General features: G+C 34.9%; 1 protein-coding gene across 4 annotated transcripts in view; it reads left to right on the top strand.

The window, feature by feature from the left end:
- ATRNL1 (attractin like 1) overlaps positions 1 to 25,132 on the top strand; it is a 434,071-nt gene that overhangs the window by 168,873 nt on the left and 240,066 nt on the right. For all 4 annotated transcript variants that reach the window (XM_053983741.1, XM_053983738.1, XM_053983739.1 and 1 more), the window contains exons 22-24: positions 8,817 to 8,911; positions 9,584 to 9,662; positions 10,849 to 11,006. In XM_053983741.1, the coding sequence (XP_053839716.1) occupies positions 8,817 to 8,911; positions 9,584 to 9,662; positions 10,849 to 11,006 (332 nt within the window). The remainder of the gene's footprint in view (positions 1 to 8,816; positions 8,912 to 9,583; positions 9,663 to 10,848; positions 11,007 to 25,132) is intronic.

Here is a 25,132-nt window from a genome sequence, read left to right as displayed (position 1 = left end):
TGCTAATAAAGATGTAGAAGTTATTGCTGATTAACTTCTGACTGTTCCCAGTTTATAGCAAAGCTTGACCATGTACATGTATAAAACCATAAAAAATTTAAAAATTGCATTTGTACTTCTGCCATGCCCAAATTTTCAGCATTGATCCATGTATAAATAGAAGCTTTTCAAAAAATTATTTCTAAAAGGAAATGTAGTAGACTGTTAGGGATTATACAATAAACTGAAAGTTATAAAAGCAGGATTTAAAATAGCATGAAAATCTGACTGCTTTCATTTACTACTTTCCTAGACAAGAAACATCCCTCTTTGGCAATAATACACGAAGTCAAACAATAATTTAACATTGTTGTTTCTTAGATGTGCCACTTCTGTTGTCAGAACAAGCAGATCAGAGATCTCTTCAGTGTGTAGAGACTATATAATGAAAGCAATAAATTAGAATCAGGTTACTGAGTATTGATGCTGGTATATTGAAAAATACTGCATGTTAGAGTTTTAATATTATGAGTGTTAAAAAGGTGGTGATACATTTAGATCAATATGAAAAAAAATTCACGGAGAGAGAAATTTGAATTTCTTCCATAATAATTTTAATGAATTTTTAAAATTGTTTTTTTATTTGCATTTTTTCCTCCCTCTTCTAACACTTCTAATACTACAAGGGTTAAGGGATTATAAAGACTGTCCAGTGTGACAAAACAAAAATACATTTATTGAGTACTCCTTACTGTCAAGTAATAATACACTTCTGACAAGATTGTGCTCACTGTGTGAGTTCTGAAATGTTCCATCAGTGGAGACCTTTTCCTGCAACTGATGTTTGGATACCTGCTGATTGGTGCACTTGCTTTTCTTTGTTGCTTCTTCTTTTGCTAATATTTTGCTCATAATTCCCTAGCCATTGCTTTCCACACTTTGTTTATAAACCATGTTCTTGAGCAGAGCTGGAAAAGGGTCTGCAGCTGTTCACAGCAAACCCATCAGTTACAGCATTTTCAGTAAAGAGTTTAATGAAATATCTAGGGAAAATAATAATTGGCAATGGTCTGGGGTTTAAAAACTTTAGGAGCATCATCTTGAGATTGCATATTTAAAAGGCCCCAGGTGACTCTATCTGTACCTCAGTTTTTAGATCTCAGCCACAGGTCCAGCCTTGTTTACCATGACATTTTCATACCTACACTTTTACTTCTGTGACAGTTATGGTGAGATACATCTCACCTAACTAGCCTTGTAAAACTTACATGTTCAGACTTAATGAACCTTCTAGGTCTTTCTATTTTCAGTAAAGAAAATCTAGAGCTACCCTTCAGAACATGGTGCATTTCTATCATCCACTGAAAGTTTTAGTCAATACAGAGTGGGCTGAGACAATTAACAAAATTTAGCTGAGTAAAATTCTAATACAGGTCAGATTTTTCTGGCCCTCCCTTAGGATCCAAACTGACAACTTATTAGACCTTTCCAAATAGCAGCTGAGAATTTAATAAGATAAAAGATTTCTATTTAAAATAAAAGTTACCCAATCTGCTGATTATGACATTAACCCCTCAGTCTTTTTGTGGGCTTTTTAGCCCAGTACATTTTTCTAAAGTATAGTAAAAGAAACAATGACTTGCTATTGCTGTATGTTTTTAAAGACTTTGAACTTATGTGAAATTCATTCTCCCATGCTCTTTCTTGAAATGGAAAAGGGCATATAAATAGTAAATGCTGCGGTTTTTTGAAGTTCATTGCGCTCTGATTACATATAATAAAATGCAAGTTTTTAGTAAAGACTTCACAGTAAATGACTTTTTGTTTTATCACAATGGACAAGTAATGTCAGGCACCACCATATTCAATATAAAAATGACATTGAGGCAGTGGATGACTGCTAGATACAGATGACAGAGGAATGAATCAGGCAGCTGCTCTGAAAGTTCAAAATAATTATCCTGACAGAAAATAGGTCTGGTGGTAACCCCCAACTTTGATGTAATACAAGGAGAATTTCATTTGGTCACAGATGAATATGATTTATAGCATTTGATAATGGTACTTGGTTTCAAAAGCAGCATTTGTACTGATGGAGAGGAATATGAATAGTTCTGTTCTCAACAAAGTCTTGCTGGAAATAGAGACCAATCACTAGGAAGAGGAGGAGAGAGACGAACTGCCTGTGCAATGAAGAGGTGAGAGTATGAATTTTAGAATCAGCATGAATAGACAGATCCTTAAATAGAAAAGTGTGGGAAGACTGACGAGTCTGAAGTTGCAATCATGATGGAGGTTCTTACAACTTTAAGTGATTTCAAGAAGTGAAAATAGAATAGCATTAGATTTTTGAGGTTTTTATTCACAAAATAGAAGTTATTAGTTATCAGGGAAAAAAAGTGGAAAAACCCACTTTAGTCATTGATTGGGTAAAGATCATGTGATCCTCACTAAATAATTATAAAATATGATAATTAGGTTGTAGCTGAGAATGAGATTATGTTGTGTTTGGGTGGGTCTAGTTCCATGCTCTTTTTGTAAATCTGGCTGATATACATTGGAGCACTTTTGGCTTAGAGCTTTTGCTAAACTTAAACTTTTAGAGCTAAAATGAAAAGACATTTCTCAGAAATTCTGTATATGTATGAAACTGCTTTGCCATCTTGTTCAGCTTTAAAACTGTATGTTAAGAAACAGCATGAGAGGAACCATGAGAGAATGGCCAGTGACCAAAGTTAGAAAAGCCATGAATGTGTCCAGTTAGGAATGTTCTTGCGCCCTTTTTGGGAACCTAGGTTCATTCTTCCCTCCTGCTGAGAGATGCAGTGGATTGGGAAGCTCTCTTGCAATGATTTGTTCAAAGGTAAAAGATAGCTCAGAAGTGGTTCTCTAGAATTTGCTCCTGATTCTTGAATTACTTAATAAACCCCCTTTATTGAAATATACTGCATAGGCAGTGGGTGCAGGATGGTGGAAGAATGAAGGCTGCTGTCACAGTAATTTTTTATTTGCTTCTTTATTAGAGCATGATTGCACAGTTTTTAGTAATATTGCTATATACCAGTTCCCAAGGAACTTTCACTCCACAATGCACTGAATGAATTTGTAGGGAATGAATCAGTGATAATGTAATGGAAAGTTGAATGTGTGTTCCTTTCCTGTTTTGTTGAAAAAGTGGAAAGAATTATAATGAATGATGGAAGGAGCTGCCAAATAACAATGTTCATATGTAGTGTTATATAATTCAAAGTATTATGAACAATCAAAGTCCAGGTATTTCAGATTGGCTGCTCGTTTTTAGTAGATGGTTTTGTCCTTGGTCTCTTTGTTTCATTTCCTGTCCTATAAAATGGCACTCAAATGCCTTCTCATCTTCAGTAATGTTGAAACAAATTCATTAACTTTTGTGAATAACTTAGAAAATTATAGTGATGAATACTATAGAAAGCCACATTAGAAATTAATTCCATCTTGAGAAAAGGGCTTGTGTAGCACGTAGTAAATGAGGCATGGGCCCAACACTGAGTACTGAACACGGAACAAAGTGTTGAATAGCTGCCCATTAGGGGAGCACTCACCCAAAAATAATTTACAGGCACCCTTGATTTGTAGTAGTTCATTTTACAGTCTTAATACTCCCCTGTAACATACCTTTCCATATAAAAATTTGTCACTAATTTATACTAAACATATTCAATTTAATTACCTTTTTTAAAAGTAATTACCATTGTAATTATATATTCTCACAGAGTATAGAGGCGCTCTAGAAATACTGAAGAACTTCTGTCTGACCTTTTTTCTTTTGGGAGCATTCTGTCATTTTAAAAATCAGAGTTTTCTTCCAATGCAAAAGTTTGAGTATGGGAAATGGTCTGTTCCTTTTTGGATATGATACAAAACTTTCATATTAAACCATATGATCCTTATCAGAAGTCATTAACCTTTATTAATGAAACAGAGAGGTCTCTTGAAAATTAACAGCAATACTAGGGTTAAAACATTGCTTTGAAATTTATTTTCCTCATTTCATTAAACATCTTCATCTAATTATTGTTATATTCTCACACATGCTCAGTACTGGCATTTTGAATTGATTTTAATGACTCCTTTTGACTGTGAAGGCAGTCAAGGGTTTTGAAAAAATCAAAATAGAGATGTGAAAAAACTCAGTAACTACAAGTCTTTGTTATATTTGACCTTTGACAGTGTCAAGGTGGTATTGTGGTCCTATCTCCCAACACTTTTTTTGTACTTTAATCAATGATTTCTAAGATAAAGTGAAACAAAATGCGTGGAAACAGATATTGGACTGTTCTGGGCTGACTCCTGGCTCAGAAATATCCAGCTTGTGAATTCCAAATACTGTGCTGGGGAATTAAGGTCTAAGCTGTGGGCTGGGCTCTGAGTTTGTGGAGAGGTTTCCATTTCTTCACAAACTTTTCCCATGGAACTTTAGACATGAAAGTTCAGGAAGTTTCTAGATTTTGGCTAGAATGTAGCTCTTTAAATTCTCTGGCTGCTGCTTGAGTCACCTGCTTGAGTAGATTTGTTGTGTTTCTGTCTTGGTAAACAGAAACATGGAAAAGTCTCATTTGTTTAGGTAGAGGGTAAAATTACTTATGGTGGCTTCATAAAGGCTTAAAGTGGAAACAAACCCACTTGGAGTAGAATCTTAGGCTTCTCCAAATTCCTGATTACAAATATACACAACAGTATGTGTCAACAGGATATACTGTAGGTTATTTAAATAGCTATTTCTAAATTATTATATATTTGGCTACTTATACATGTAGCTATTCAGAACAGGTCATAGTCTTAGAACTGACTTTTAGTTTAAATTTTGTCCTGCTTTTGAGGCTAAGCTCTCTAGTTTGAATGGCACTATGAATTGGGAAATATGGTGTGACGTACTGTGTAACTGCTTAGTCTATGTGCACTTGTGATGCATTGGCATATATTATGTTCAGGAAGAGGTTTGGCAGTGGGAAGGAAAGCTGTTCTGCCTGCTTCAGTCTGCAGAAGGTGGAGCTTTCTGGAGGAGAGGGAGGTGATATTTTCCCTGGGAGCTGCTGAATACTTGTGGGGGAAGAGTCTCCTAAGTCACAGAATGAAACAGATGGAGAGAGTGAGGAAGGATAGTGATAGATAGCAGCAGGGTGCAATGGGTAGAGTCTTCTTTATGATCCCTTTTAATTTCTATTCTGAATTTCTTATTAAATTCAGATAATTTATATTCTAATAAAATCTAACTTAAGAGACTTTCAAAGATTTGGAATCTTCACCTTAAGAATAGGTCCAGACAAATCTTCTGAAGTTTTGTGAACCTTTCTCCAACCTATGAAATTCCTTCAGCAAACTTCTGCAGTCCTCAGAAAGATGGGAAGGAGTGTTTTCTCAATGTCAGTTCTTTCTTGCACCTGAGTTCATTTGTGCTGTTGAATCACACAACTGCACTTAGGCCCTGCTGTCTGCTTCATTCAGTCATGCACACCTTAGGTACCTTCCCTGAGTTAGGATTGTCTCTGAAGGGACAAGTGTTTCTGCTTTACAGCACCCAGGCCATGGCCAAGGCAGGGATTTGATCATTTGTCCTGTGGTAGGTCTCTGTGGAATCGGTGTAATTTAGAGATCCTTTGGCAACTCTGAAGAATCCCAAGGCGAGTTCTTGTGTTGGCTCTCAGAGCTGCTCTTGAAGCTGTGTTGTTCAAGGCTTTTGAGTGCTACAGAGGAGATAATGTGTGGGACTTCCTACTGAACTTTGCTGTTAATAAAGTATCAAATTGATCAACCATTAAATAATAGAGTAATTAATAACACAACAAAAAACTTTGGGATATCTCGGGTACAAAAGGAGAGCCTCTACACATAACTAACTCTTACTGTGTTTCACAATTTACTGTCGACTGTATTGTAGGTAAGAATGCAATAAGAAAAAGTAGAATTAATTTTCTTATTTGTTACAGGTGGTAAATTATGAGGAACTGTGTAGTTTAACTTCTTTTAAAAGTGTAAGGATTTTTCCTGCATTCCTTCAAACATCAGTTCATACTTTGTTGGCTTTTAACAAGTAAAACATAAATTGCAAAACTATTTAAAAATTAACCAAGAACAAAGAGCTAAACAACAGCATCACCACCACCAAACCCCAGGGGAAAAAGAAGTCATATTGTTTTAAAAGTAAATGAATATTTTTTAAACTTGTATGCAGAAGAGCTGTTCATTCAAGACTGGGATACAAGGGTCCTATGTCTGTTCCCAGTGTGATTTTATGTAGAGGTATTATCTATATAGGACTGCCGTTTTTTTGGCTGGTACTCTGCATCTCTGAGAGGACACAGTCTGTGCTTAGAAAAAGGCTGTGAAATATTGAAGTGGTAATTTTCCATATCTTATGAGCAAATCAATGATATCTTGTCCAGGCTTGTCAATGCTGCTTCTGGCATGTTGTAGTCCTTGCTATAGACAGAATTTCTGTGGAGTGCTTTCTGTGGGGCTGGTCTACCAAACCTTCACAATAAATGAAGCAAAGATTCATGCTGAAGCAGTCATCTGTATTTTGAGGAGCTCCAAGCTGACCAGATCAGGAGATTGAACATATCTATACATTATTCCTTACCTTTTCACCTTTGTACTCATAATTATTAAAGGATTTATTTATGAATCCATTTAATAGGGGTCAATCTTTACTTGCCATCTTTTCCTGTCCTGTTACATTTAAATGTGTTCTGGTACCATGGTCATCTTATTGTTCAGCACAGAGATATGGACCGATAGTCAATGAGATTTATTAATTAGATTTGCATAACTATAGAAGTGTAGAGTAGTATTAATAAATAAGTGGGGCATTTTAATTTCATATTTATTCATCTTTTGTCTTCATAAACATGCAGAGACCTGGTCAAAACTTGTTAGCTAAGACATGTAAATCAGCTTATTCTTATTTGAATAACAGAGCTATGGTGGCTAATAATAGAGAAAGTGAACTTCTCACCTTTGAATGTCATGGTAATTCCTTTCATGTCACTCCTTTTTGGGTTCCTCCACACTCAGGATATTCTATGAATCTTTATTTTGTATGTTTCCTTCCACACTCACTATAAAAATAAAGCTAAAAAAACCCTGAACAAATCCAAACCAAACGAATTTTCTTTAACTATTAAGACAATATAGTGGGTTTTTTTCTCTAAGCCAGCCTTCCCATAGGATACAACAGAGTGTGTTTTTCAGATGATGTGTTGCTGCAGAAAAGGTGATTGTCAGCAGTAAGCAAACTATTAAATCCAACAAAAGGCTGACACAGCTTTTCTTCTGCTTTGACTTAATCTTTCACACTCTTTGTATTTACTGATTTTGTTTTTATGATCACATATTTTTTATTTGTAACACAGTTGTGTTGGTGACTAGCAGAATGTCAGCAGACCAGGGATCAAAATAATGCTTTACAATGATTCACTAAGTTGTATCACCAGAGATGACTTGCCATATTTTAACATGCATAAAATAATAATCAGAATCATGTACTCTTATAAGTCACCTCCTTATTTCCTGTGAGAGAGGGAAAAATAGAAGCTTTTGATCCCTGTAGAGCTGTAATGGTAAAAAATTTAGAAGATTTTTTCAGTTGGATCTGAAGATATCTGCCCATGTAACACAGCATTCAAGATGCATCCACCACACCCATCTCTGGTTCACAACTGTCTGTTGCACAGGGATTATTTATCTGCTACCACAATTTACATCTCTGAGGGCTCTGCTGATTCTTAACTCTCTGCACTGAACATTTCCTGCTGGGATTCTAGATGGCTCCCTCTAAAAATTGCAACAACAGTAATTCCTGGTGACCTTTTTTTTCTTACATTTTGGAGGTGCTGGAAACCCTGACGAGTCTGCTTCTGCCCCTTCCCCTGCAAAAAAGTTCCTTTTCAATCATTCCTCGAGCTATGAGCCAAGTAAGGGTTAACCTTGTTCCTCTGGCTTTGGGAACACAACAGGATAGCTCAAGACTTCTGTTTTCTGACTTGACCCAGTCATTTTCTGCTCCTTTCAGGAAGGGCTAGGCATGGGTTGGATCATCTGAAGGTGGCTGTTTCTCTCTCTGCACCTCTGCCAGCCCAGCAGATTGTTAGTGAGCAGTGTGTGGGAGCTGCCTGGCAGGCTCTGCTCCATTCATAGGGTGCAAGAAAAATGTGTAGAAAAAGCCAATGAGGAGTAAAATATAATTTTTTTGAGCAATACTAACCAACCCCTGGTTTTCCTAGTAGGAAAAATTTCTATCACTTGCCACTTAACAAAATGCCTTAAACTTCTGTCAGTTTAGAAAGGAAACACTTGATGGTTACATAATTTCTTTTCAAAGTTCTATTGTTCCTTGTAGTTATTAGCAACCTTATTTACTACAATAAATAAGCCTTCATGCTATATAATTTTAGTCTAGATGCAATTTTTTCCAGATTTTTTAAACTTAGTAATTAAATAGTTATTTCAGAGTGAAATTAGGAAACTAATAATGCTTTAACAACACAATACTGTATTTTGGAATAATTATTTCACAAAGAATGGCTGTTTCAAGTTATTTCTAATTGCTGCTCTGACTTGATGATAGAATTTGTTTCTTAATTTAGTTATTTTTTCTTAATTTTTTTTTTTGCTAACAATTTTTAATAATTTAAATACTTTATAGTGCAAAGACTTCAACAGTGAAATGCGTGTCAGTAATTCTGACTTGTAGATTTCTCCATGACTTTTAAAATCAAGGTAAACTTTTAGGTATTTGCATAATATAGAACTAATATGTATACACTTTATTTTATTATTTTAAATTTTTGTTTTGCCTACAGACAGCCTTTTGATTGATTATCAGTTTACCTTCAGCTTATTACAAGAGGATGATCGTCATCACACTGCCATAAACTTTATAGCAAATCCAGAACAGGTAAGAAAATGTTAATAATTTTAATTAAGTTTTAGAGACTCAGAATTAAGATTTCAGTTGTATTTAATGTTGATTAAAGGTTTTCAACATTAAGATTTTAGAGATAGTTCACATTTTTTGAGAGCTGCAAAATTAGTCCAGTGCCTTCATTTCTAAACGGTAGATGTACTTCAGCCCAATCGATACACTGAAAAATTATCAGTTGGTTTATTTTATTGTTGCTCCCATGAATAGCAAGTTTAATATCTTCCTGAGGTGAATTGAAGGGGTATACACTTCTGCTGAGAGAGCATTTTTAGTTGCAGAAAGTAATTTTTGGCTTAGATTAGAATGTACGCATTTGCCATATATTTTTAAATTTGATTTTATAAACACTTTTTTTTTAATATATTGTATATTTTTGTATATTATATTATATTATATTTTGTATAATTTTTTGTTATACTTAGGACAAACTACAAACATAACTGGTGTAGTTGTATGTTAAATTGTACACTGTTCTTACCAAAGCAAAAGAGAGAATTGCCTTTGGCAGTGAATCATTACCATTTCTAGTTATGTTTACAATGAAAACTGGAAGATGATTAAAAGGCTGTATTTAGTTATGTGCAAGAGAGTTATATGCAATACATTCTGATATGTTTTGTTAACTTTCCTTTTTTTTTTCCCCAGTCAAATAAAAATTTGGATATATCAATTAATGCATCAAACAACTTTAACCTCAATATTACGTGGTCTATTGGCTCTACAGGTGAGAGTGAATTTTGGTATGATGAGTTTTTCCCCAAATGATTTCATGATCCTTTGAGTTATTTTCACCTGATTGTCTCTTTGTTGCTAATTTTGATAATAAAACTTTGCCAAATGTGTTCTTTTGCCATTATCATTATGCTGTTATTAATTATATTATTTAAACCTCAGATGATAATTTGCAATCTGAATAAAGCTTCATTAATATGTTGACTTTCTCTCCTATTCAATTAAAATTACATTGGTAGGAAAAGCTTGTAGCATATTTAAATTTTTAAAATGACAGTGTTATGAAATGCTGTGATTTTAATTAAGATAAATTTCTTCCTTAACTACTGCAGAGACTGAGATTTTATTTCTTTGTTTCAGTGTTCAAGCTAAAAATTTAATTATTAACCTTTACATTGATATCAAACAATAAAGTTCTTCTGTGTATGCTGATAAAAAGAGCTGCTTATCTATTTTTTCCTCCAGCTTTGAACCCCATTACTCTTCTTTGTTTTAATTTAGACAGTTTTTTTGAATTGGTTCTATTGACTTTCTGAAAACACATCCAAGGAGAGGCATGATGCTTAAAATGGAATAATTAAAAAAAAATCTTTTTAAACAAGGTTCAGAGTTTCTCTTAAACTCATGAATTTCTTAATCAATGCATGTCTGAAGTACTTTACCATATCATAGTTAGTAAACTCTATTTATTCCTTTATTTTAACTTAGCTCAGTCACTCATTTATTTGCAAGAACTAATAAATGTTTATTACTAGTTATGTTATTAACGCTTTCATGAACAATTAAAACTTGACAGCAAAAGTGTAAGAAGTAGACACATTCCATTTCAGATTTTATTGAGCTGTTTATTGAAATGAAACAAAAATTATGGAGGAAGACATATTATCTGTTAAGCTGACCATAATAACTATCTTGTAAAATTCATGTTACTTCTGCCACTTTTCCAATTTGCATATAATTTTTAAAACCAAAGTAAAAATTTCTGTGAATTTTCTGCATGTATATGAAGTATATCTAATGTGCCATGTAAGCTATAGTAAGAGGTTGTTTTAGAGGAAGACACCAAAAGCAATCAAGGATTTATGTTTCTTATGCAAATTTACTTTGGCATCTCTAATGGTGATTAATATTTTTCTCAAATATCTATATTTACACCTGAGCTTTAAAATTTTTTTTAGCTGGAACAATATCTGGAGAAGAGATTCCTGTTGTTTCCAAGGTTAATATTAAGGAATACAGAGACAGCTTTTCCTGTGAAAAATTTAACTTTCGAAGCAACCCAAACATCACTTTCTATGTCTATGTCAGCAATTTCTCCTGGCCAATCAAAATACAGGTTAGTGACTGCTTTGTGCCTTTAGAAACATTTTTATTTACATTGAATTTCATTATGTCACTCATGCAGTAAGTATACAAATAGAGTTATTTGCATGTTGTATTTTCTGTGTATAATAATTATATTATGATTAGTGTGATTTTAAGGCTGAGCTGGACGGGGCTTTGAGCAGCATGGCCTGAAGGGAGGTGGTGCTGCCCATGGCACAGGAGTTGACATGAGGTGCTCTTTAAGGTTCTTTCCAGCCCAAACCATTCCAGGATTCTGTGCTTTGGCTTTTAGTAGTGAGTCAGACTTCAGGCTGTCAATTTTAAAATCTGAATTTAAACTGTTGAACATACGTGTTTAATTGTAATATAACTTCAGCATGTAGATGTAAACACAGAAAATGGTATACAAATCTGTAGGTACCTGGGTATTTGAATGTAATCCTTTGTTAATGATTGCCTTTTGGAGCCTCTGATTTTTTAAATGTTGAGTGGCTGTATCAGATTGCAATATCACAGACTTCAGTTAAGACTAAGTATAGTTTATTAGAATTTATGTTCTTCTTTGACTTCATTGGAATCAATTTAATTCAGTATTTTCTGGAGCACTGAGATACTGTGCAGTAGCAGACTCAAAAAATCAATGCAGTCATGATTCCTCCCTGGCCTGTGATGTTCCAGCAATATTTATTTATATATTATAATTACTATGGCTGCACTTGTGAACACAGCATCCCCTCCATCAATGAAGGAGATTCTTATGTGGATGAATGGCTTTTGACTATAACTCCCTTACAGAATTAAGTCTTAAAAATTAAGTTGTTAAAATGATAGTTTCATAATTCCTGATGATTTACTTCAGAAACAAGTGCAAGCTCAAAATACGTTGCAGTTAACCATACAAATACCTACAAAATTTCCATTTTAGTGGGAAAATACCGTCCATATTTTTCTAAAATACAGAACCTTACTTTATATGTCTATGTATAAAAATATACATAAATATATCTATAAATATAAAAATAGAAATACAAAAATGTGTTCTATCTGCATATAAATATAGATATATATTATAAAGTGTCCTGGATTAAAGCAGTCGTCTTCTGACTAAACTGTCAGAGAAATGTTTTTCTTGTGTTAAGCAAAGCTAGAGTTGTCTTCATCATACCTGAACAGTGGCTGTAAATATGTTTTAATGGTGTCAGAGGATGAATTTATTCAGTTTACTAACACTTATGAGTCTATTAGTTTATTAAAAAATCCAAACAAACCCTGAAGAATAACTGTTTTCTTTTAGTCTTCATATTAGGGATGTTTTACACTCTCTCCCACTTCGTAAGGGTAGAACAAGTTCAGCTGCCAAACAGGCTCCTTAAACAAATCCATGGAGCAATATCAGCTGTAAATGCATTACACTCTCCTCTCACCTTTACCCCTGGAAGGTGGCTGTATCATCATTGTAAGACAAACATTATTAAGGTGATGCATTCCTGAGACGTGCAGCTCTGTGGCAGATGTTGGCAGATCTCAGCTCCTCTTTGTGCTGTTTCCACTGCAGCATAACACCCTGATGAAGGGAATCCCTGATCATTGGTTATGTCCTTCCTCTTTTATTTTAAATCAGAATTTTCACTGTCTACCATGGTTATGCAGTTTTGGGGTTTTTTTGTATTTCTTTTGAGGCACCTTGAAATTCATCTGTTTAGACAGTTCTGCCTCAGATGTGATGGTGCTGATTGTTGCATTCCTGTCCTGTCCTTACTCCATCTAGAAATTAAGTTACTCAGTTTTATGCACCAAAAAGGAATGCTAAGGTCCAGTTGGGAAAACTGTTTTAGGATTTTCATTTTGTCCTCTATATTTGCCTTCTTAAATGAACAAGATTATTATTTAGCTCTCAGCCTTTTTTATGCTGTAATTTCTTATTTTCTGAGAAAATATCTGAAGTCAACATTACCAATATATGTTTCTTGTATTTGGTGCTCTAGCAGTAGATAACATCAAATGATAAATGGAGCAGGGAGCTTTTCAGACAAAACAAGTTTTGTTTTATATGCTAAGTTTATAATTTTGCATGTAGTAGAAATTTTAAAAGTATATGCAACCTCCTATGACTTTGGGTTAAGAGAAGGAAGTCATGGTTCATTCCAATCCAGAGGCTAAGATTTCCAAGGCCAGTACTAAATCAGGTCTAATAGTTACGATCTTCTACATCTTCATCTTGTAACATACCAGATTTCACCTTCATAACAGGCAAAAGTGTTGATATTTGCCTATTTTCACTGCAGTCCCTTTCACTGAAATGGCCACAGTGCGTTGGTCATACCATACAGGGAAAACCTGATATTTTGTGTTAACTCAGTACTGAAGGCTTTATTTAATCCTGTTAGATCTAAGGAACTATTGTGGCTTCCTTGAGAGGTATTCTGTTCATTTCATAAGTAAGGTAGCAACATGAAATTGTACACAATGCTTTTGTAGAGGACTAAGTACTCCAGCACAATGAGCATTTTTCAAGTACAGTCTGAGTACCAGCCCTCCTGTATTTCCATTATTCATCACACCTTGTTGAGAATATATTATATAAAACACGAGTTCCTAAGGAGGCAGAGCTAGTGACCTTACTTCCTTTTAAACTGGTATTTGAAGTTGTTATTGATGTTATTACCACTGGTGTTATTGGTATGCATTTCACCACTCTGCTCTTGTGCCTCCTCTTATGCTGGCACTGGAGCTAAGATTGCTGGGATCTTTCATTGGGAGGATTTGGGTGTTGGAGTTACTGCTCTTTTCTTTTTCTATAGAAAAGAAACAGGCCTCCTCATGATACAAGACATTTATGTTCACTTTCTGTTAAAGTCACCTGTATATTCTCTAGTTTTGCATTCATTTATCCTCCAAGATTTTCATGATTCTAAGGGAAATCTGTCCATCCCAGAAGGTGATTTTTTATTGGGATCAATGGCTCACAGCTGCTTCCTCCGGTAGTTTTATTATTTATGTTACCTATTCAGCAAGCTTGGAATTTTTTTCCCAAAATGTTAATAAATCCCTGGTGGCTCTAAAACAAAATATCTTCTTAAGAAATAAGATTTATTGGCTTTGAAAAAAGGATATGTCATGATTGGTGTCAATAAAAATAGTTCTTTAAGGTGTACTGGTCTGTGAGAGGTAATCACCCATTTCATTGTTGTTACTGGTGATCCAAATCATCTCAGAATACAAATTCTTCAGCACTGGTTAGCAGTGATTACTTACCAAACATACAAACTATGTAGGAAATTCTCAGTTTCTTTCAGCTGTACTGCTGTGCTCTATTGAAATGTTCTGCAGGTTCCCATCACCCTTCTTTCCATGAGCACACAGCTAGGTGATCTCCATTGCCCTCAGGGGAAAACGCTGCATTTAAATTTCCTGATGCTACAAGCATTTTATTTAGCTGTAAAATCTCTTCTTCCTTGAGGAAATAAGCAGAAAAGTGATGTAGTTGCACAAGGGGTCATTAGAAGGGTGGTGTTGTGGGACATCTTCAGCTTAGAGCTGTTTCCACAAATAGATCTACTGTCTATTGACCTGGCTCTGAAATGGGAGGTGCCAGATTTTCCTCAGAAATATGTAATAGTTATACACTGGCACACAAATGTTGGATATTTCCCTGTTGAATTACTCTAACAGCTTATACCACTTTTTCTCCATTTCCTCTAATTCAGAGTTGCTGATGAATAAGAATGGATAAAGACCCTTAAATTTAAATGGTGAGACTTTCATAAACCACTGTAGTTTCTGCATCTTTTCAGAGGAAATCTGTATAAATTATCTTTGTTAACAGATGTTAACAGAAGTGTCCAAATAAGAGGATGTGATTAGCATCCACACTTATGTTTGACTGTCTTTGACAGTCCCAAACCTTTGGGTGTATTGTGTCTTTTATATCAGTTAAACAGGACTCCATGAGGAAATGCTCTTTCCTTAAAATAGGCTAGATTTCTGAGCACAATATGTGACAAAACCCCATAGCTTGTTTCTGCTCATTTTTATTTTATTTTGAGAGTCAGTATAATTCAGACTCCGCTGGTAATGGAATTTGAAGGCTGTAACATTTATTGAAAAGCAGTAACTCAGACTGTAGCCAGCACCTCAAATAGTGGTCAATGGTCCCTGAAGTAGTAAGCAGTCATAAAGCTTGGGCTTCTGACAGCTATGCAAATATTAATAACAGCAGTCACAACATGTTCTTCAGTCTCAGGAAACTAATTTTATGGCAGGGGATTTTTGTAATTTAAGCTGGTAACAGATGTATTTTCTTTTTTTTTTCCCATCATTTTCTCCCATATTCTGGAAAACAGTGCCTGCATATGAAAAAGCAAATACCCCCAAAATGCTGTCCTGGCTATTGGTCTGATTGCTGTCCCTAAGGACAGCAGTGACATTTGTGCTTCAGGATCAGCTGCATTCCTGCACATATATCTCTTTATAACAGTCAAAATTGTAAGTCTGATCTCAGCTTGTGCCTGAGAAGCAAACTTTTCTACCAATTTTAAAGCTGAATCTGGAGATAATAATAACTGTTTCTACTAGTTATTTTCTTTCTTCCCTGAAGTGTAAATGAAAGGTTCACAAGTGTCTGAGTTTTAATTGGGAAGGTCAGTTTAAATTGTAAGGTTCAGCCTCAGCAGCAAAGCACTGTCTGGCAAAATTAGGTTTGTGTTTAATGGAAAAAAAAAAATCTTGTTACACATTTTTGAACATAGCCTAGTTAAACTAACATGTTTCCACAGCATAAAACAATTACTGTTGCAGTGAAGTTAGACAGAATGTTGCTTACATGTAGAATACCTTGATGTGTTTGAAGAAGTTTAATATTTTTAAGCAAGCCTACTTGGAATTCTGTTTTTTTCTGCACTGTGGTTTCTGATGAAAACTGTCTTTGGCATCCTGTATTGGTTTGTATATCAGAACAGAATAATGAATTATAGTGAAGATTTACATTTTATTTGTATGTAGCACAACAGATAATTACATCTACTTCATATGTAAATTTTCAAGTGATTTTTTTTTTTAAAGCTGAAACTAGTGTTCTTTCAGTTTACTGGCTCCTGTTTCAGAATCGATTTTTTCCCCATTAATAGCCTGTGTGTAGCAACTGAAGGAGGAGGGTAATGTAAATCAAGAAGCATATCTACCCTTGTAATAAAATTTACTGTGTAGTAGAATTTATTTCAGTTTTTTGGTTTTGTTTTGGAATTAATTTGAATTTTTAACATTCATGATTGACTTACATGTTGTAAAAGCTCTAAGAAGTAAAGCTTGTCAGTCACTGCCATTAGAAGTTACAACAGTATCACAAACCCAATATCTAAATTAACAAATAAAGGTCAGATCTTTTTGGGTTTTGAGGCCTTTCTGATGTTTACTAAAGTAATGATTGTGGACCATTTGCTTGGAAATTGTGTATTTATCCACATGTAGCTGTGTTTGTAACTGTGCCATCTGTGATTGCATGCCTAAATTTAATCCCTATGATTTATGGTGAACAATTCAATTTCTAAGTGCCTAAATGGTTTTCATAGAGGCTGCTGAGTAACTGCATATAGCAATGTATGGAGACACTATAATTCCTGAAACACTAAGCAGGTATTGATGATGAAGTGGATGCATTAACTTCCAAAACAACTTCTATGTTTTCTTATAGTAAATGTAAAATCCCTCTATTAAAATAGGTATACCAAGAACAGAAACCTGGGAAATCCATTGAACTATCATGTAGTGACAATTCTGTCAGAACAGAAGAAATAACAGGAATAGAAGGCAACCTGCAGTACGTGGTGGATTTGTTTATAGATGACTGAGGTATAGTCTAAAATGGACATATATGTGTAGTTTCAGTTTTCAGTAAGGATGATGATTCATAATGATAAGGATCATTATGAAAAGTCAGGATTGATAATAATAATAATCATTAACAGAGAAACATAGACTCATTCTGGTTGGAAAAAGCCTCTAAGATATCTGATCCAACATTTAACCTTACACTGCCAAGTCCAACACTAAACCACATCTACACATCTTTGAAATGGCTCCAGGGGTGGTAACGCCACCATTACCCTGGGCAGCCTGTTCCAATGCTTGACAACTCTTTCTGTGAAGACATTTTTCCTAATATCCAATGTAAACATCCCCATTTTCAACTTGAGGCCATTTTCTCTTATCCTCCTTTGCTGTGAAATTTATCCTCAACAATGCTGGATGCAAAATTTACGTTTAATATGCTCACATTATGCATCAGGTCCTATCAATCCTGGGCTCTGAAGGAAGAGAAATTGCAGAGCCAAAAGCAGGAGGGGTTGGGAACATGACACTGAAGAAGTGCAAATGCAAGTTCCCATCTGAATGTAAGAAGAAAGTGATCCAAACAACAAGAGATTTAGTAAACTATAGTGCTTTGGAAGAGATTTTGAAGGAAGGTTTTTAAAGTGTTTAGTATTTTGGTGGCTTTTATGCATCAAATATAGGCATTAAATCATACAAGGAATTAGAATGAAAGAATGTATATCTAAGGAAATGGGGATCTCCATAAGAGATCACAAGGCTGCTCATGATACATTTGTGCTTCAATATTCTGTCAAAGTGGCTCATCTAATCACCTGTCTGCTCATGGCATTTAGGTTGTTAGACAGCAAGAAGTCTGGAAATTCAGGTTTATATCTTCCATAGCATTATTTTTTATATATGATCAAAATGTATTAAATAGAATTTTTGGTCTATAGTTATTTTTAGAAAAAATAAACAACTCTAAGTGGAGAAATTAAAAATTGTTCTAAAATTGAAATCAGGACAGCAACATGAAGGTAAAATTTCATTTGCTTCATTGCTAGTATCTGAAGCTAAACTCAGTTACGTTTTTCAACACATTAAATACCATTGTTAAAATTCTCAGTCATAGTTACATTATTACAGGTATATCTGTTACATGTACAATTATTGCATTTTAGAAAGTACTTGAAAATTACTACTCAAATGGGGACTGCTACAGTAATTATGGGTCCTTTTTTCTGTCTTAGGCAATCAAATATAATGCCAGAAACCTACCAGTTCTTGCCTTGGAAAGTGGACTCTCTATAATATCTACAATTTATTTCCTTGGAATTGTAAGATCAATTGTATGGAGAATAAATCCCAAGGCTGTCTAATATTCCGCAATGGCTTGATGTGCCCAAATCCAGAAAATGCAGATTTGTATTAGCATTCTGGAAAATGGATTTAATTTGTATTAGCATTCTGAAAAATACCCAATACAGCATTTTCCAGAATGCTTCCCATGAATCCTAAAGTATTGCTAAAATGAGAAAATGTTTCCTGATGATACCTTTTTTACTTTAAATGATGCCAAAACAGTTAACATTAGTCTTAAAATGTACCAGAACAAGGCTGCCAACCATATCATGCCAACTTCCACACCACTCCAATAAATTTAGATATTCATAATTGTTCCTGGTACATTTCTTTTTCCAATCACCTTAGAAAAGGCCTAATATGAGCCACCAGAATATCTGTAAATATTTAACATAGCTGATGTATTTCTGAGAAAGCAGAGGCCCTGTTAATAGTTCAGCTGATGATTTAAGGGAACCAAAATACGTAATTAAGAGATAATTAGTCCTCAGTGATGCATAGTTTTAATTGGTGTATAATTTGAATGTCTGAGATAAGAACGCGCGTAACTGATGTGCCAGTTGTGTAGGGCTTTCTTTTCCAGGCAGACCAAGGCATGGTGGTTGTATAACACAATAGAGATGTATAGATACTGTATTTGCTAATAAAAATTATCTCCCTAATATGTTTAGCAAGTAGATATTGATGTTTTTTCTCCCTGTAATCTCCATTTCTCTTATGTACTTACTGAAGTAAATCTTAGAAAATTTAGAATGCAATAAAAAAAAATGTTTGCTTCCCGATAGCTTATGTTTTTTCAGGATTTTTGATTAGCTATAGAAAAATAAATCAATTATTCATCTTGGGATTTGGGGTGAGAATGGTGGGGTATAAAAACCTTTTGTTCAATAACAAGAGAAAACCACTTAAAAATATTAAGAGTCTCCCTGAAGAAAACATCTATGCCTTGCTGAACTGCAGAAGCCTAGAAAGGTCATACACAGTGGCTTCAGAATTATTTGAAAGTAAATGTTTGGCTCTTAGGGGATCAGAATGGAGATAGGAAGCTGGTGGGAGAGAATAAGTATTTTCAAACTATTTATCGTGACTGTCAGAAACTCCTTTGTCAGAAGGATTAATACAACCTTAGTTGCCCTCTGTGATCAGGATTTTATAGAAAAATGTGGGCAATGTACAGGATTTGTGTTTCTTATATCTTTGTTTAAATTTGGATTTCTGCCAAATCCATGTTTTTCAACATTTCTCAGTAAACAAAGTGTCAGTGGCCAGAAATCAATTTAAAAACTTGTTGAGAGTCCCACATCTGCTGAGCAGTGATGATGATGAGCCTCACCAACATCACGGTGGTCCTGACATGGACAAGAGTTCCAGGGTTAGGAGGAGCAGCTCTTGTGTCTCCTAAACTCCTCTGGCTCCAGGTGCTGATGGGATTGTCCATGGGCGCATTGTGGGATTTTCCTGCAACAACAGCATGTGGGCACTTGTGCCATGACCTGGAGGCTGAGTCTGACCTCTGAGCACTGAACCAGCAAGGTGATGGGGAACTCTCTCTGGGCCAGTGAACCTGGAAAAAGAACTTTCCAGTGCTAGGCAGCCTTGGCAACACCGGCTGCAAATACAGTTCTGGGATTTTGCTTAGAGCTTCAGAGCTTAATTCCTCAGGCCATAGCTAAAAACTGTAGGAATGCTTACAGCTGAGTTTGCAGAGCTCTCTAAATCCTCGTTTTCCAAAAAGCACTGAAGCTTCAACAGTTGAGATTGTTTTATGTGCAGGAGCATTCTCAGGAGTGAGCTCAGGTGTCATCAGCATCCTTAGTACAATTTTTTTTTTTTAATTAAGATTAGGCAGACATTCATGCTTAAGAATGGTTATTTTACTGAACCAGTGTTTTTGGTGGCACTCTATATGTGTAAGAGTTACTGCAGTCACAGATGCAAGGAGTTGAACTTCATATCTGCTGCTAGAAACAATCCTTGAGAATGGAAAATAGTTGCCATCTATTGACCTTTAGGAGATCTCTAAGGTATTTTTCTTGTGGTGATATTTTATTTTTTTTTTTTTTTGAAAAGCTTGATATTAATCTCTGAACCATTTGGCCAGTGTAATAATTTCTGTGATGAAACAACAAAATGAAAATACTACTCAGTGAGACTCGAGGATTTAAAAAACCAAAGCCATTCTGTGGTTCCTTGTGGACTAACTAATGCATAAGTGGGTTGAGCTGAGCTAACCTGTGTGAATGTATGAGGAAGTCACAATTGAAAAATGCTCTTCCTGAGAAATGCAGAAGGAACAGCACAAAACTGAGTAGAGTCACAAGCTCTTTGTTTATCAAGAAGACAAGCTCAGATCTGCAAACTTGGCTGATAATTGGACAAATTCTGGGGAGGTGCTGTGCTCTCCGTTAGATTATAGTGTGAGTGCTCACTTCTTCAGACTGTGGAAAAGGATGATAGGGTCACAATTCTGTTCAGTTTTATTATGAAATGCTGATTGTTTTATTTTGAAATGCTGATTGTTTTATTTTGAAATGCTTTAAGGACCTTTAAATTGTGATAATTATGCCATTTTAAAAATCTCTTGAATTCTTTATTATCTGGAAGTTAATTTAATGTATTTTGAAGAAAACTAAAAGAAAACCCATAAGCTGCTTATTCTATGTTAGACAAACATATTTTGTGCCTTCAGGGAGACAGTACAATTATCAGACACAGATAGCCAATTGAGCATATTAAGCAAGAGGATAGAGAGCTTGCAGGTCATCTGCTTCTTTTAAAATCTGGCTTTAAGTACATTAGTAACTTGTCATTACTTTTTCATGTAAGCACTTGATTTCATTGCTACCTAGGTGTTACATCTCATAGAAGATCAATCCAGAAGGGGCTGCTTTGGTCATATAATTTGAAATGAGACATAAACTAAAGCATAGGCTTTCATAAATTAATTGCAGTTTGAACTAGACCATATACTGGGAAAAAAAAAAAAATCACTCTTGGCCTAAATGTTTCTAAAAAGGGGATGTGCACTTGACTTCTGCTACATAGTTCTGACTGTCAATTATTGCCACTGTTCAAAAATATTTGATTTATGGTAAGTATAGCTTTCCAAGGGCTACTCTTGAAATATAATTTTGTGCTAGAAAGGAGAGCTTCCTCCTATAAAGGATATGATGTTGTTGCAAATACCATATACTCTATCACCCTTTTTTTGGCTTTTCTCTGAACCCTCCAGTGTTTCAGTATTCCTTGGGAGCTGTGGGAGCCAGAATTGGGTGTACTTTTCCAAGTGTGATTGGATCTGTTTTGGATGCAGAGTTAATGATGTACTTGAGGGGGCAGAAAAAGGGGGTTTTCATGGACACACTGTGCTGCTGAGGGAAGCAGAGCAGCCTTAGCTCCATCTTTCCTACTCTTCTTGTGACTCCAATCACAATCCTTTTTGCTGCATTCAGTATTTTCCTCTATACACCCAGGAATACCATAGCCCCTTCATCACAGCATTGGGAATTTAATGATTATCTACCACAACTCCAAATGTTTTTTAATGTCACTAAGCCCAGAATAACATCCTTGAGAAGGATCTTCATTATTTGATTCCACATTTGTACTACCAAATCCAGTTTTACTACTCTTACATTTCCCTTATCCTCCTATACACATGGCGTTGTAAGTGACCTATTATTTTCACTTTCTTTCCTCAGCATGCCAAAAAAAAACATATTAATGATGATATTGTTTTATTGCAAGTTATTGACAGAAACTTTAAATAGCACTATAAAACTAAAATCTAAGAATCATGCTGTGCCTTGCATTAGAAACACATTTATACAAATGTGAATCTCTATTTGCAATTACATATTACATTAGTTAAAAGTTTAATAAGTGCCATGCTGAATTTTTATTCTAGTTCCTCAAAGTGGGTGTTTTGTCAGAAGGATTAATACAATCTCTTTATATGTAGAAACTGGAAAATATCCAGAATTACTGTAAGTTCTGTTGCTCATATTTCTGTGGATGTGTGAGGAATGAGTTAGGAGATGTAGACATGAATTGGAGTGCGGCAATCTCCTGTGAAAATGTGTAAGATCTGCTGGTTGTACAATACTTGTTGCAACACATATATTCTTAAAGCTCATATAATGAATTTTTAGACCAACATGCCCTACAGATTTTTCTATTCTACTACTACATTATTATTTATCTTACATGATTTTTATTCATTGCTCTCATCTTTCATTGCTAGCTTTTCATTAACATCCTTCACATAAAACGGGGGAAGATGAATTTTGTGTGTTTCTTTCTTTCCTTTTTTGTTTTTGTTTCATGATGTCCTCATTTTACTTTCTTGTCTTTTCTTTTTATTCTTATTCCTTACAGTGACAAGAAAAATACGCAAGACTGACATTGTTACAGATTGCAGTCTTGTTAAAATTGCCGTATTAACTATGAGGCCAGGTAGTGAAAACCCATTCAAGCTGTCAGATATTCTCAAATGAGTGAAATAAAAGCTGTTTGTATGTGTGTAGAATCATCATTACTCCTTTGTCTCCTAATACCATCTCAGTGCAGGCTTTGAATTGTTTTCATTTAAGGTAATTTTGGTTTTGTTCTGTTCTCAGTGGTAGGGTCTGAGAAATTCTCTGCTGCGTACACATGAGAGGTTTGCAGAAATGACTAATTTTCATAGATAAAAGTTTTGTTTTAGTTATCTCTAGTGGAAGTGTCAGAATTTCTGACTCTGGGAAACAGAACAGTTTATAGATGAACCTCTCAAGGTCTCAGGTCCAGCTCTCTGCTTAGATCAGGGCAAACTTCAAAGTAAGATCTGATTGCTCAGATCCTTGTCTAGTAATTTTCTTTCCTGCATCTGTTGGAGGTTCTGTCCATTAAATCTAATCCTCTTTCTCTGCACCTCTTAGAAGACTCTGAGTCCATTTTCTCTGCAACTTACCCATCCTTTCTTTGCCCTTTCTTTAAAACATACAAAGTTAATGGCTTCTCTGTGTAGTAAAATGTGAGTTCAGTGAATTTGCAGACGACGTTAAGATCCATACCAGGAATTCAATGCAATTCATTGCATTCTCCTTGAGAGTCCCTCCAACCCTCAGGCTTTAAAAAAGAATGAATATAGTTATAAATTTAAGGTAATTGTTTTAAATAATAAGTTGTGTAATATAAATGCAAGACAGTTTCTTTTGGTATTTATTCAGCTGTTGGGCATTTTGAGCCAAATATTTATATATGCCTTTATAAAGAAAAAAATATTACTTAAATAACATCAGGATAGTCTCCTTTCCCCCCCCCCCCCCCCCTTTTTTGGCATGATTTCTTAAATACACATTCCCAGATTGAAAATTTGACCGTACTTGTATCCAGACCAGAGATTGGAAAGAGCAAGGATGGAGTACGTCTCTTAATGGTTTAAATCAATTCTCTTAGAGGTGTTTTCCAACTTAAAAGACACTATGAATATTATTCAGTAGCAGCAAGGATAAAAAAGGGGGAAGAGTGTAAAACTGCACTTAAACTGAAATATAAGGATAGAAATATACAAATTTTATTGTCACTGTTAGACTTTGCAGCATAGGAGGTGAGATATCAGTGGAGAAAGGATTCATAAAATGTTTATTCGGAGGTTTAAAAGGAACTTTTTGGCTTTCTTATTGGGGATGCACTATTGTTCCACTGCTGAGCATGAGCCTGGCGTGAATGTGTCACTGCATCCATACCAAAATGAAGGCATTCAGTGACATTCTGAAGTGCTTTTGTCAGCTCTTGGGTGAGGAATCAGCAACAGATGTGCCTAAGTTGCAGAGGTATCAACTCTTGTGGTTAAGATACACGTGCACCAGTAAGAATAGATTTTTCCTTTTCTCTTGCCCTCTTTTTAGGCATTAGAAAAGGCAAAAAGCTATTTAATTCACATCATACCTGTATTCACTACTATAAACTGATGATGCTTTTTTTTGTAAAGTGATTACGTTGTTGGTTTGTTGTTGTTGTTTTTTTTTTTTTAATTGATACTTCATTTATATTCTGTGGGCATTAAACACAAAACTTGATTTGTTTTGAAAATCTTTTTTAGCTGCATTCATCTATGGTAAGGCAAGTGGTGGGAAAGAAAAATCAATTGCAGCTGTATTATTTGCAATGTAATCAATTCACTTCTCCATTCTAACTAGAAGAGGCATCCTGAAGGGCTGGGAAAATTACACTAATCTAATATGTTTGGATCTTTGTTTCCTTGTGAAGACTGATACTCATCTCCTTACATCCACTTCCTTTGAATTTTGTTTAAAGTTCACATAGATGAGGGGTACTTGAACACATCTTGAACGGGGATATAGTCACCCTGTTCTTTTGACAGTACTTTGTCTTTTTTGGTCTTATTTTGGCTTCTCTTTGATTCATTTTCTGTAGTCATTATTTTACCTGAACAATATCTAAAATTATGTGTTTAAAGTAATTTATGGAATGGAAAGAAACAGTAATTTCTCAGTCATTGGTTTTCCTGCATACTAAGTGTTACTTTATCCAAGATTTGATTCCATTATTAATATTTTCATTAAAATAAATTTTACTTCTTTTTACTAACTGCTGATGTAATTAGTAATTTACAAAAAGTGAAGGGCTATAAGCTTTATCTGCTGGGCTTCCAGTCGTGCAAATACATATGGAACAATTAAGTGTTTTTCTGACATAATATCTATATAGGCTCAGAGCTGACAGTAATCTTTTCCATTATCAAGATATATTAAGCCTGAAACCATTTAAGCAAATGTTTTCATATCCTCATATATCTGTTAAAAAAAAAAAAAACAGATTTCCTTATGCTTTGAACTTAAAATAGTTTCACAATTCCTCATTCTGTTTAGACACATTTGTTATTGTGCAACCATTGTCTATTACATCAGTAGCTCTTCATTCTTCCTGGTGTATATTCCTTTTTTTTTATTTATACATGGC

Source organism: Vidua macroura, chromosome 8, assembly GCF_024509145.1.
Source record: "Vidua macroura isolate BioBank_ID:100142 chromosome 8, ASM2450914v1, whole genome shotgun sequence".
Lineage (NCBI taxonomy): Eukaryota > Metazoa > Chordata > Aves > Passeriformes > Viduidae > Vidua > Vidua macroura.
The sequence above is the reverse complement of the archived record's forward strand: the minus strand, read 5'-3'. Positions and strand labels throughout refer to the sequence as shown.